General features: G+C 37.5%; 1 protein-coding gene and 1 long non-coding RNA gene across 2 annotated transcripts in view; both read left to right on the top strand.

Moving 5' to 3' along the window:
* Positions 1 to 15,217, top strand: part of LOC126475515 (uncharacterized) — a 294,048-nt gene that overhangs the window by 205,870 nt on the left and 72,961 nt on the right. The window contains exon 3 of the mRNA XM_050103442.1: positions 3,821 to 3,914. Within this exon, the coding sequence (XP_049959399.1) occupies positions 3,857 to 3,914 (58 nt within the window). The 5' untranslated portion in view covers positions 3,821 to 3,856. The remainder of the gene's footprint in view (positions 1 to 3,820; positions 3,915 to 15,217) is intronic.
* Positions 7,088 to 12,893, top strand: LOC126475516 (uncharacterized). The gene is made up of 2 exons (XR_007586741.1): positions 7,088 to 7,592; positions 7,694 to 12,893. It is a non-coding gene; the product is annotated as an uncharacterized LOC126475516 (long non-coding RNA).

Raw genomic sequence — 15,217 nt, forward strand, 5'->3', positions numbered from 1 at the left:
TGTACACTTGATTGAAAATGACTTACTGGGAATGCTGGAATTCAATATGGTTTTGGCCCACTCTCGCAAGCATAAGCTTAGTTAGGTACTGGAATGTTGGGGAATGGCAGCACATTCTTCACAGAGTGCTGCACTGAAAAGAGATATCGATTTTGGTTGGTGAGGCCAGACATGAAGTCGGCGTTCCAAAACATCCCAAAGAACTTCTATAGGATTCAGGTCAGGACTCTGTGCAGGCCAGTCCATTACAGAGATGTTATTGGCGTATAACCAATCCGCCACATGCCATGCATTATGAACAGATGCTTGGTCGTGTTGAAAGATGTAATCGCCATCGCCAAATTGCTCTTCAGCAGAGGGTAGCAGTAAGGGGCTTATAACATCCATGTAGGCCTGTGCTGTGATAGTGTCAAGCAAAACAACAAGGAGTGCAAGCCCCCTCCATGGAGAACACGAGCACACTGTAACACTACCGCCTCCGAATTTTACTGTTGGCACTACACACACTGACATTACATTCACTGGGCATTCGCCATACTCACACCCTACCATCGGTTCGCCACATTGTGTACCGTGATTCATTACTCTATGTTTTTCCACTGTTCAATTGTCCAATGTTTACACTTCTTACACCAAGTGACGCATCCTGTGGCATTTACCGGCGCGATGTGTGATTTGTGAGCAGCCGCTCTACCATAAAATCCAAGTTTTCTCACCTCCTGTATTACTGTCACAGTACTTGCAGTGGATCCTGATGCATTTTGGAATTCCTGTGTGATGGTCTGGACAGATGTCTCCCTATTACACATTACGGCCCTCTTCATCTGTTGGCTGTCTCTGTCAGTCAACAGATGAGGTCGGCCCTTACACTTTTGTACTGTACGTGTCCCTTCACGTTTCCACTTCACTATCACATCGGAAACAGTGGACCTAGGGATGTTTAGGAATGTGGAAATCTCACGTACAGACGTATGATACAAGTCACACCCAATCATCTGACCATGTTCAAAGTCTGTGAGTTCTGCAGAGCACCCAATTCTGCTCTGGTTGTTTGGGTTGGGTTGTTTGGGGGAGGAGACCAGACAACAAGGTCATCGGTCTCATCGGATAAATGGATGGATGGGAAAGTCGGCCATGCCCTTTCAAAGGAACCATCCCGGCATCAGGCTGGAGCGATTTAGGGAAATCACAGAAAACCTAAATCAGGATGGCTGGATGTGGGATTGAACCGTCCTCCTCCCGAATGCGAGCCCAGTGTGATAACCACTGCGCCACTTTGCTCGGTGTATTCTGCTCTCTCACGCTGTTTTAATGATTACTGAGGTTGCTGATACGGAGTAGCTGGCAGTGGATGTCCGAATACTTTTGATCGCATAGTGTATTTCAGAATGCCTACAAAACGCACTTTAGGTAAATTACAACCAGTAGAATGGAAACATAAATTGAAGAAGTAAACGTTAAGAGAGTCCTGACCATTCGAGGAATTTAACAGTGTGACATGTGACAAGATATGGAAATATAATGAGTGGATGTAGAGTGCTAAGTACTGTAACCAGTGACATGGGTGTGTATGCAGGATGTATAACATGAGCCTTCTAAAATTAGCATTATACTGTAACCAGTCATTTGGATGCACACACAGGATGGATAACAAAAGCGTTTTCAAATTAGCATTATGCTGTAACTAGTGACATGGATGTATATACAGGATGGATAACATAAGTCTTTTAAAATTAGCGTTGTTGAAGAAAAGGCTACGAGAAAATGGGCGTTTGTGAAGACAGAAAATATAGCACTTAATCCATTAAGAGCAGAGGAAGACTTTAAAGTGTAATGGAAACACATAAAGAAGGTAGCACGCTTTTGCATATGCATATAGCAAAAGTAAATCCGAAGTTCCAGCACAGTGGTGCTGTCTGTTCAGACTATGTACATCCCCTTATCGCTGCCTTGGAATCTACAGCAGTGAAGACAGAGAATGGTGGCTCAGTGGTAAAACAATAGCCTCATGTTCAGAAAAACAGCATTCAAATCCTACCACCCTTGCATCCAGATTTAATTTCCTAGCGTGTCCATAAATCACTGAAGGCAAATGCTGGGAAAAGATTGCTGATTTCCCTTCACACGTTTTCCGTTGTAATTCATCTGTAGCGACCTCGTCGGCGATAGAATATTAAATCCTAATCTTTCTTCCTTCTTGAATAACATTGATCGAAGGGCTCAAGTCGATATTCGCCATGCAGGCTTAAATAACACTTGTAACGAAACAATGTCGCAGGTAGAGATATGCATAGCATGAGATTTGCTGGCGTAATCTCTCCTGCCAAAAATGGCAGCACATATTTATGAGTATTTACTTATTTACCTATTTCATGTTCCATAAATCCAGGTACCGAGTGAATCGAAAGCATATGGAACGTGTCAAATTGTACAGAGTTCAAAAATAGCTTACATGATTGTAAAGAGATAACGTAATCGATAAATCAATTACAGAGCACATACTGAGTTAACTGAAAATTGTGTTTCATTGTGGAAGGATGGGTAATATGTAATGGAAGATAAGTTATGCTAAATATTATAACAAATAAATATAAAGATTTCATCTTGTTGAACATAATTCATGTTAGAGTAACTGTAAGCTTCCTCATGCTGGAACTTTGTGTAGGTCACATGTTACATCAACTAGAATGTGAAACTACTGTGGATTTACCTCCTTGTTCCTTTACCTAGGACGTTATGGTCGTGACATGTGTATTCCTCATCAGGTGCATAAAGAAGTATGTTCAGTTCTCATTTATTCTGCATCTGACGCAACAGTATCCAAAAATCAATCCACAATGAGAAAAAAATCCTGTTGTGTCTCAGTAGAAATTTAGTAGTGACACCAGAGAAACTAAAATTTTAGCAAATCTCTCCTCTGCTATAGCGCTATTTATTGTAATGCAGAAAAGGCGCAGCTGCTGTTCTTTGCCTTTAACAGACAAGAGACATAAGAGATGAGGGTCCATGACACCATTGGGACTATCTTCTGTGTAAAATAGATACTTTTGGATCTTGCAGACTCATCAACACAACGATCATTGCATTACCTCAGTTGACAAATGCAACCAGACATTGAGGCAACAGTTGATAGCAAACACAAAATCGAATTGTTGGTTCTTTATTTGATTGTTTAGTGGGTGAAAATTATATTGAAATCATATTGCAGAATTGAAGGTTTGGCTCCTACCTTTCTGATCTTAATGTCTTTGACATATGGCACTGCTCTGAGAACACAAAGAAAAGTTTCTCTTAAGTTTGGATTTCACTCGGTAGCTCTCTATACGATACCTCATAAAAGAAAGAGTTTCATTCCAGAATGAATTTTCACTCTGCAGTGGAGTGCACACTGATACAAAACTTCGTGGAAGATTAAAGCTATATACTGGACTGGGACTTCTGTGTTTAAAACAAGAGGAAATCAAAAGTCTTCAGGCAAAGACTCTACAATGCTTCCCAGGCACAAATAACCGACTCCACAGAACTGAGAGAAGCAATGAACAGACAATACCTCCAATAGGACCATAGATTGGAGGTAAACTAACTGTCAGAATGGCGAACACTTATACTGCTTAAGAATTTGATGCTACTGAAAGTTTTCTAGAACTGAAACACAGTCTTGTTAGAACATCACCTTCAAATTTATATATAGAGTACTGTCTCTTTCATTTTTATGCAATGCTGTGTGACATGACACATGATTACACTCAACATCCAAATGTCGCTATAAATAAATCAAACACTTCATATTGTTTTCTTAATTTTTCTTTCCTTTTTTCAGGATTATTTTTTTCCTGAGATGTTGAACTGATCCACAATGAAGTCTCAAAAGAGCAGCCCTCTCCTCTCCTTCCTGGTCTTCTGCTTTTTTGGAGGTGAGTATGTACCGTACTTAAAACACTCCAAATTCATTAAACATAAGAAATGAAATTCTTGATTAGCTTGTAAGAGATTTGAGATATTTATTAATTAATTGCAATGTGTGAACATAAGAAAAGTCCTTTCATTCAGTTATATGGCTGTTGTGATGAGTATGCAATCATCTCTTTAAACAGTTCAACCAGTTACTTGTGCTTTTCCCCGTTTCTTTCACGTGTAGAGCACAGGAAGAATTATTGCTTACTCCTCTGTGCATTATGTTGTCAGTTTCATCTCTTTGGGTGTGATAGGTAGCGAGTTGTAGCATGTACCCAGATTCATCGATTAGAGACGGTTCTAGAACCATTCTAAATACACTTTCATAGGATAGTTTGCATCTATCTTCAAGAAAACCTGCTACAATTCATGCTCCCCTTCTTTGTATACATTCTTTTATGTAGCACAACAAATGCCTGTCCAAATACAAATAAATTCCACTTACTAATCAAACTGATTTTACCCACGGTACTTTTCTCACTACAAGTTGCAGCCATATTGCAATGCATTTCACTGCAAAATATTAAATAACATACTGGTGAGTATAAAAATCCGCTTTATAAATGTAGTACAGGGCAAGTAATTGAGTACACTGATGTCACAAAATTCAGACTGCTGCCTCACTGCTTCAATTAATCTTTCATCATTTATTATAAATTTTAACAAAAGAAATAATGAAATGAAAGAATTCATTATCAATAATGAACAAAAACAAGTTATATTAATCACAAAAACCACAAAAAAACAAATATGGAGATGTGCGCATGGCTGTGTCTCTGGACGAAATGAGCTTGTGGGGTCACCTTATCAACAACAAACATACGATGTCAGCCATCAAAACGTTCTTCCAGAGAATCCTTGACATGATGTGATGTGACAAGACGGGATGGCCAGTGCGTATGCCACTATGTGAAATGCATTGGAGAATGTTCTGCGTGACATGACATGACGTGACAGCCAGTGTAAATTGGCCTTTAGATGGCAACGTTGATCTTTTCTGAGAAAGATATAATGTTAAATGTGAAATGTCATGATTGATTTAATTTTTCTCATAATATTTCACTATTGTTATTTCATATAATTCTTGGGGCATATACACCTCTTAATACTAGATGAATTGAGATTAATTCACTCTGGCTGTCACATCATATCACATCCTGTCACATCTAAACGTTCTGCAATGCATTTCAAATGGCAGCATCCACAGTGGCCATCCTGATGGTCTTGAAGTCTGACATTATCTGTCTGTTGTTGATCACATGACCCCCCACGCTCATTTCCACCAGATACAAAGCCATGCAAGACCTCCATACTTCGTTTCGTTGTGGTTATTGTTGTTATTATCAACATTTTTTGTTTGTTATTTGCTACGAATTGTTTCACTTCATTATTTCTTTTGTTAAACATTATAATAAATGACAAAAGATTAATTGAAGTAGTGAGCCAGCAGTCTGAAGTACACAACATGAGTGCACTAAATTACTTGCCCTCTACTAGATTTATAAAGTGGATTTTTATGTGTACCGGTACGATATTTTGTATTTTACAATGAAATGATTTGCAATATGGCTGCAACTAGAAGTGAAAAAAGTACTGTTGGTGAAATCAGTTTGATTAGTAGCTGGAATTTATTTGTATGTTAACTGGTATTTGTAGTACTGCATAAAAGAATGGACTGAAATATTCAAATACTCGAAATTGTTTATATACATATATGTTTGTGGCAGGCATATTTATTGGTAAAAAGCTCTCTAGATTGTGTGTGAGAGAGTTTTGCCAACTTCAATGATCAATATTTACGTGGTTTCACTAGCTAACCCCAGTCCAAATAAGGCACTTGAAGTATTAAAAATACAAGACGTAAGGGAAACCTATAAATCTTGAAGGAAAGGCATTGAGGGAGATATGACTATTATACAATAAATTACATTGGGCTAGCAACGAAACATTACACAAACCAGTTTTTCATGGTGTGTGATGGCAGCTCATAGCACTCACGGTGTTTACAAGGGGCTCCCAAACCTGGATTTCGTAAATCAATTTCCCAATATCGCTTCTGGGTGGTCATGTAAAGATTTCAAACTCTATTCTGGAAATCCGCTTCTAGCTGACGATTTTCCAATACGTAAACGGTTTTGAAACATGCTTGGGCTATCAAGATACATCTTGTTTTCACAATATTCGGTTAATATGGTTTTTATTGTGAAGTGAAGGAGAAGCAGAAATATTAGAATGATCATGAAGCTGTCTACCTGTAATATTTAAGTGAAGGGAAATAACGATTGTGTTGACTGAATCAGAAACCGGATCAGATGTCTTCCACATGCCATATTTAACGGTTCTAGCAAATCCGCTTCAGACCTTAACATGTAAACTCGACAGCGAAAAGCCGTTTCCGAAATTCGAAGATTTTTAGTGACTGTACCCCTTTTAGCAATTCCTGGTGCAGTTTGATGCAACAAATTATAAATCTGTTGCCTTAACTTTCTAAAATATAAACTGCAAATTCCTCGAGCTCCTTGTATAGTGTGTGAAATTGCCCTTCTGTACCACTTAATGACATTTTTCGGTCCCACACACTTTTTTGTGTTGTTTTGCACTTCTGTCTTACTTCTCTAATATGCAATATATCCATGCAAGCAGCAAATCAATAAATATCATTTTCGTACAAATGTGGACTCCAGCATCCACTTATATAAGCTATCACATTGTATGTGTGCAATTCACGCTTAGGAACAGTTGAAAATCAGCTTACGAAGATCGCAATTCCCGCGATAAGGAAGTTGAGGACAGCTGAGGGAACTGAAATCACGGGAGTTGAATTGGCTTGACATGCCAGTGTGAATACACCTAGGTGACGGCGTTGTAACGTGACTGCCATTGTGTATTATTCGTTACACTCTGGGACTTTCCTTTCGAAGTTGTTAACAACTGTGATGCTATATCTCATAAAAACATTTCGTGAAATAAGCCCATCAGGAATGATAAATTATTGTACATAGTAAAAGCATGATTCTATTAAACGCAAAATGAATTGCTTTGCCTGGTACGATTGCTACCAGCAATATCGATACCATCTCGTCGGCTATCATGTTTGTCAGTCTGGAGAAGTGGAGAGGCTTTGAGACTGTAACTCGTTGCAGATCCGCTGAATTGTTTGTGTTTTGACATGCTCGCAATTGCATGTGCAGTGGCATTAATAACGTTGCTAGAAGATTTGAAGACTGGTTAATGGAACATTTTTAATAGTTTTCGGGAAGGAAACACAAAACGCCAACCAAAATGTTCTTACTACCTCATAATGAAACTATTGCCACAACCGCTGTCTGCAAGTACATTTCGAAGTTGGAAAGTGAAGAGAATATTGTGTTTATGCGAGAATTACCTGGAGCAAATGTGATGCTGATAAATGTAATCTATTTGGCACCCAGCAGTAAGCGTTATACGTATGTCTTACGTTCGGTGTACAAGAACGTCATTGATGGCGAATCTAATAACAACAATGAAAGTAATAATAATGATTGTTGCGACGCCGAAGAGAACAGGCATTGTTATGCCCTAAATAGATAGTAATATTATCAAGAGATTAACCGCGAAGACTGGTTAGAACTGATGGATCAGTGATTCTGCATTAAAAGGTACAGACTTCGTGCAAGACACAAAAAACCTATAATACTATTTTACCAACCAAAGCAATTGGTTTCTTTTGTAATACAACCCTCCGTCTTGTCCCAGACAGTGTTCCGAGGATTGAACGAAGACAGCAGTAGTGAGAGAATGAACTGCGGCAGTCAAACAACAGAGGTGGTTTCATCTGAGGACATGGGACAAATGTATATATATGTCAGTCAAGGAAAGAACGTGCCAGATAGAAAGTTATTGGTTGATTCTCAGTTAATATGTTTTTCATAGGCTGACAGTAAGATTAGCTGTATACAGCAGAAATGTATACAAAATGTCATTACACATACAACTGCCATTTGTATGCTGTTAGGATATGCATGTAGTGATAGTTTACCTTGAAGTTTGTATGCAATTGTGAACTGATGCCCATCCTCTAAATGAATCGTTTAGGAAATTTTGTTAAAAAGTTGCACCACCCGTATGCTTACTTCCCATGCCCTCGTAAGTGTTACTGTCAAGTAATAGGAAGCAAGAATGCCTTGACCTTGATTTTTATTAATAGGTGTTCTTTGCTGAGGATGGCCTATGTCGGAGTCCCAGACCCTTCAGAGAGTTCTTTTTGAGAGGCAATAGAGCAATGTGTCTAAATTTGGTTACATTTTTATGATGCACCTTGTAATGTAGGCTACTGTAAATTATAATTCCACAGAGGCAGTTGGGCAAAATATTTGATACAGGTGTCTTTAAAATTGTACCATACTTTTTACAGAGCAGTGACAGTTCTTGTACTGTATTATCTTGAAGTGTTCATTGGAATTTTTTTTCTATGATCTTAATGTACAGGGCTGCCTATTCAGATAGTTATGTAGATATTTTTGAGTTGTTATTCAGTTGGTTTGTTTCTAGTTGTTTTCCTCCTCCCTGATATACAATATTGCTTCCACCTGTCAAAATAGTATCTGTGTATGGAAGTTTTATTGAGGCTATGTATATGCTGTACAGACGCCATCTTTTAACAACTGAAAAAGCAATGCATTTCTTATTGTATTGTATATAGTTGTTCATTGAATCTTTTGTTTAGAACTGATATGCTATGTGATGTTGGGCATATGAAGAATTAAATGCTTTTGTGACTATAGAATCATATAATTAGTTACATGTAAAGTAAATTAATAATGAAGTATTTCTACATTGTCTTTCCAATTGGCTTAGGTTAAAGCATATGCTTATAGGCTGCACAAACTCTGTATGATTCATGTTGCGGCCGAAGTGGCCGTGCGGTTAAAGGCGCGGCAGTCTGGAACCGCAAGACCGCTACGGTCGCCGGTTCGAATCCTGCCTCGGGTATGGATGTTTGTGATGTCCTTAGGTTAGTTAGGTTTAACTAGTTCTAAGCTCTAGGGGACTAATGACCTCAGCAGTTGAGTCCCATAGTGCTCAGAGCCAGCCATTCGTGTTGTTTGCTTTTACTGTAATTAACTCCCTTACATACCCACCTTTTTTATACATCTTAGTGGATTGCTGAGTAACTCATCCTTACCTTAATTAACAATATATACATATTTCTTAGTTCAGAAACTTTAAATCTATTGATGGCTTTGTTTACCAGTGTGTGTGTTTCTTTTTGATAGAAGCTAGTTTCATTTGTGAAGAGGATGGGTTTTTGAGCTACATCTCCTCTGAGCTGTGCAGCAGTTACAAATAATTCATTATATGGAAGAGAGTGGTAATTGCAGTTCATACAAAGTTTGGTTTGTGCCGTTTTTTCTCTCCTTCCATGATCCTCCAATAAAAAGATGCTTGATGTGTCCAAGAGAATAACACATGTACTTCACATAGGTGAAGTGTATAATTTTTCAGATACTACTTATACCAGAAGTGTTCCAGGATTCTCATTAAGTAACACATTGCCAGTGAATTCTTACAGGCATTTCCATTGTACTTACTACTTAATCTGGAGCACCTGTAATTTTACAAAACACTGTGAACAACTTTTCACTGTAAATTGTTCTTGTTTTGTAAACAAAGTTCATAGCCCTTTCATCTCAATGGAAAACAATTTTGGTCATTTGATGTTTCCAAAACACTTTTATTTTGCTTCCTTCATATACTGTTCAGTTTTGTTGCCTAGTTACATTTTCATTAGAGGCTGTGAAGTTTTGGTTGTCTTTTTGTAAATGATGTATATGGTTTTCTGCCTGGTCTTCCAGTAGGATATGAATTTTGCCTTTTCATTTTTTGTTATTTGCTATACACTGAACAGCAGTATTTCTTTTGTTACTGGTTAGTGCACTTTGCAGTTGACAAAAGCCACTGGATTAAAATGTTTTCTTCATCTTCAGGGAGTATAACAAGAGGAAAGTTAAGCAATCTGAAAATTTTGCTGCCTACCATGTAATACAATTTCACCTTTAACAGCCCAAGTCTGTGGCTGCCTTAGCTATTGGAATACCTTCCTAGGCAGCTTCTGTGACTATTGTCATTTATTCAGACTTGTAATTTCTATTGCCACCTATACCTGGAATGAGGTGCTCCAGTTATTGACAACCAGTTGTTCCAGCGATTGGAATGAAAATCTACAGAAATAAAATTCCTAAATAGAAATTCATAATGTAATTAATTTTTGTCAGTGATTTGTTTTGTACTTCGTGTAGAATTGAGACCTTGGTGCCAGTCATTAACAGGGTTGTCAAAGACTGAAATACCCACCATTAATATTGACAGCTCAGTTTGATCTTATTTTTAACATTTTGCTTTACATCCTACTGTATCATGGATCAGTCCAATATACTATTATTACTGAATTTAACTTGTGAGTATTACATATGATGCATTAAAGAGGAGCCTTGCCTCAACTTTTAGTCTTGTCGTCAGAACATCAACAATCACCTCACAATTCATTTTCACTCCATAAGATAGGCTACAATGTTATCATACAGTAAGTTCCATTGCCCATATCAAAGAGAATGGACTTCACTTTTCTTATTATGTAACAAAATTGAGAGACCATAAGTGTTAGACTGGAGCACTGTTCAAGAGTGGAACTTATGCTTTATTGATGTTTGTGTTAATGTCTGTATTACATTATCTGTTTTAGAAAATTAATACAAATGTTTTATTTCATTTATACTGCATGAATTTCATTTTACAAAATTTGAAGTATTTTCAACTATATTCCATCTGATCAGTACCTGATTAGTATTGCAACAATATTAATTCCAGGTAGTATCATCCACAAATGAGGTGGCCACTAGTGCAGACCTTTGTGATGCACCATATTTAATGAGTAGTACATATATTTTTTGTTATTGTCATAAAATTGCACAGCAGCCAATTACTTCCGTCCACTACAGTATAATCTGAGCCACCAACTGAGCATATTTATGACTAGTGCTAATAAAGTTTGTGCAGTAATGGTTTTAGAATTATGACACCAGAAGTTCAGGCATCTTAAGACAGATACCACTTATATCTCCAGAATTTAAAAACTGTATTTTCTATAAATTGGTTCTTCTTAAAATAATGTTGTACACAGGATAAGAGAGCCTGTTGAAATCTCAGTGGAATTTCTTTATTGTATTCTACAATTTGTAAGTGTCCAGGCAGTTTGGAAACAGATGTGTGTAATTTATTTCTTATTTTCCCCATTTCATTTATTGTGGTTTGAGCTTCACATGTAAGAAACTAAACCAGCATACAAAAGGACTCTCACTATTTTGAAACAAAGTGTCAGACAAGTAACGTCTGCATGCCCCTTTCATAACATTCAGTTTTTCCTTTTTAAATATGTTTCTGAAGATGGTACTATCTTTCCACTGAAATGTGGGCAGCATCTTTCAGTACCTCAGATTTTTCTGTAAATGTTCCTTCTTCATAGACATAGCTTCTTTTTTTTAGAGCTGGTTATGTGAGAAGGGTTTAATGAAGTCTTCAATGCTCTTTTGCCAGCTCAAACCAGACTGTGTACTGTGAATGTAACATAAACGTCTGGCTACACTGCAGATCAGTACACCACCACAACTAAGATTTCTTATTCATGTTTCTTGGGTTCACCAATTCACAACCAAACTCCCACCGGAACCTACATTCATGTACATAATGCAGATGCAAAACTAATATTAAATAATGTCAGCATACCGGTGTCTCTTTGCATGCGCACACATCACCACATGCAACACTGCTTTTTTGGGTGAGCCTGCAGGTGCCTGTTCCTTTTCTGTCCATCAGTAATCTTCAGTTCTTGGTGATGAATGTCTGGCATATACAAGTTATTGTTTTCTTGTTCCTATTTTCTGTTGCACATGGAATGACAAGAGGATTTCATCCATATCTTTACATGCACTGCCACTGGTGCTCTGGTTTTTGTTTCACATTATCAATGGGTTGCAGCTATTACATACCCATTTAATAAAACTGTATTTCTTCCCGTGATAACTGTGTTGCATATGTTGGCAGCCTTGTGAATTTTTGGCTGTCACACATTACCTCCTCCTTTGTTCCATAATATTTTTACTTATTATTTGTGTTAGTGGCATTTATGTTGAGAATAGAGAATATCAGTGTTCCATCTGAATTTTTTGCCTTTTGGACAGTTATTTTTGCTGAATATTTGGTTATTAGCAAATGAATTATTTGTATTACTTGTATTTATAAAATACTTGTTTGTGTATTACTTTGTTAATAGAAACATTATTCTTTACCTGATACACTGCCAGTTCTCAACCTAGTTCTACAAACTTTTCAGCTTCTTCAGTCAGTTATTGTATACTTACAGCTTGTATAAGAAGGAAGAATGGCATGCATGCACAACTTTAATTTAAGTTCACAAATATTGTAAGAATACTTTGTGTATTCAGAACTGTCATGCCCACATTAATGGCACGTAACATCATCGCACATACAATATACGTGTCCAAAGTGATTTCATAATTGAGTAGCACAGCACAAGCGAATTGCTTTGTTGTGCCCACAGAACACACATTTGCGTACTACTAATGTTACCAACTGCACCCAGATCCTGACTGCCATTTGTATCTGTGTATGGTCATGTAAAATGAGATTCCTGCCATTAAGTCAGACATCTCTGATTACTCTATAGTTAATTTTTCATAGCTAAACTTAATTTTGTGTCGACCTCAAGGAATATATCAGCCTGAATAGTAAGTTATTCTATATTTATCAAAAAAAGCCTCACTTACTGTTAGTGGTATATCATAAGACTGTTTGTTCTGTCTCTCTAGTAGTAGAGTTTAATGTGTAAATTGTTTCTAAGTTTCATAGAAGGTTGTATTTTCTTAATAAATTTTTGAAAACTATTTATTTTTATTCACTTTCATGTATTGTATTGTATGAGAGTGGTCAAACAGTGTTTTGAAGTGATGCAAGGCACTTAACTTTTCTCCAAAATAATAACTGAAATGATGAAATTCCTGTTATATCTGAGCAAAACACACTGCAAATTCCTGTGATATCTGAACAAAACACACTGCAACATAGGTTCACCATTCACATGGAACAAAATGTTGGCAAAGAAGAATCGAGGTTATATTTGAGGGAGTTCTACTTATAGGAAGAAAATATGGAAATATAGCTTTGTGTTATAAGTTGCCATTGGTTCTTTTTAGCACAGTATTATGATGACCGCCATGGTGGACACAATTTAAGTGATCTGCAGTAGCATTAGCCTATGGAAAACCTCCAATAGTGGCTTCTCATAAATTCAGTAATGCTCTTCGCTGAGAGTGGTACAGGTAGTAGATGAAACAGGCAGTGAGCACCAGGACTCTGTCTTAACCACACACCCAATATCACCCACATCCAGCTGATGATCACTTTTGATGTAAATAGGGCGTGGAGGTAGTGTGTGGGTACCTATTGTAGGGTTGGCAAAAGAAGCTCCCCAAAGTTGCAGTGGGCTTCATAAATCAACTGATATCTCACCTACATGTCTTACGGCATGAATTTGTAATGCCCCACAAATTGTCCATATTTTCATATGTACAGTTGAATTTGAGTAAGTGAACAATAGCCAAGGTCCCCAATGTTCACCCCCATAAAATACCTGGAAGTTAGAGTGGTTTTTCCTACCGTGGGACCAACTGATCTTGCACGTCTGTAAGAGAAGTGAAATTCATTTCTTTTCTTGCCAGTACCACCACCCTTTGCTCAGGGTATCGTACACATTTTTAAATATTACCACAAGATCATTTTGTGTGCCAAAAGATTCTCTAGAAGAGTGTGGTTGGTGTAATCAACATTACCTTGAAGAGTTGTGTAGAAAAAGGTTCTTAAATAGGCATAAGTGGGAAGAAAATTGTACTGGAGTTGGCTGTTTCAGCAAGGTATGGTCCACACTTGTTTCTCATTAGACAAGCATGTTAGTGACCGTATTTGAAGACTTTGTAGGGGTTGTCAAAAACATGCTCGTTTTCGGAGAAGATTGTGTTGACACATCCAAAGACATGTCAGGAAAAATGAGTGCTTTGATGAGGAAAAAGTTTTCTTTCTACAGAAGCTTTGAATGCTGTAGGAATACTCCAAAGGCCTTTTTTCTTTAATTTTTCAGAGGTAAAAGATGTGATCTTGAAAACAGTAAGCAAAATACTGAACACACAAATGAAGGATGCTAATACGTTACCTAAACTAAGTTATCACTGTACATATTTACTGTTTAGAAGTAATTATTGCACATTATAATTCATTATAGAATGCAAATACGTACCTTACCCAGTTTCCCTTCTTTTTGTTAAACTTGCTGAGTTGAGGGTCATATCTTCTAGGCCTGGAGTTTCCCCTTTGTCTATTGGAGAAGCCACTTCTAAACCTCTATAAGGAAGAAACAAGAACTTCACTTATACGGACATCTAAGAAAGAACACAAAACAGAAAAGACCTTGTGTTAGAAACTAACTAATATTGATAGTGATCATATCTCTGGTTCTCTTAGCAGTAGCATTTTGAAGTCTGTTTGGAGAATAAGAAAGTTAGTACATTATCAAAAGAACTTTATTTACTTATTTCACAGTATTTATCAGTCTGGAGCATTACATGATCTCACAGTGTTGCTGCTGCTGCTTATGCTGGTTTCAGTCTGAAGACTGGTATAATGCAGTTCTCTACACTGCTCTAACCTGTGCAAGCCTCTTTGTCTCCTAATAATTACTGCAAGCGACATCCTTTTGAACCTGCTTACTGTTTTCATCTCTTGGTCTCCTCTTACAATTTTCACCCCCACACTTCCCTCCAGTACTAAATTGGTGATCCCTTGATGTTTCAGAATGTGTCCCATCAACTGACTCCTTTATTAAGTCAGAAAGCAGAACTGTTACTTTTTTCAGTATACTCCATGAGCGCACCGATTAGTGAACATACCTACAATGTTTCAGCATCTTGCGATGTTCACAGCCCGCACTGCAGCACACGAAACACCGTCGGCATAGTTTTTTTATTTCAGTCACCGCATAATCATTAACACATTTAATATACTCTGGCAGTTTCTTTGATACATGTGTAACCATATATGTGTGATAGGAGATGAGTTACTGATGGAAGTAAAGTTATGAGGTCAGTTAGTGAGTGATGCTCAGCTCAGTCAATTAGAGCACTTGCCCGCTAAAGTCACAGGTCTCGAGTTTGAGTGT

Source organism: Schistocerca serialis, chromosome 4 (genome assembly GCF_023864345.2).
Source record: "Schistocerca serialis cubense isolate TAMUIC-IGC-003099 chromosome 4, iqSchSeri2.2, whole genome shotgun sequence".
In the NCBI taxonomy this organism is placed as follows: Eukaryota; Metazoa; Arthropoda; class Insecta; order Orthoptera; family Acrididae; genus Schistocerca; species Schistocerca serialis.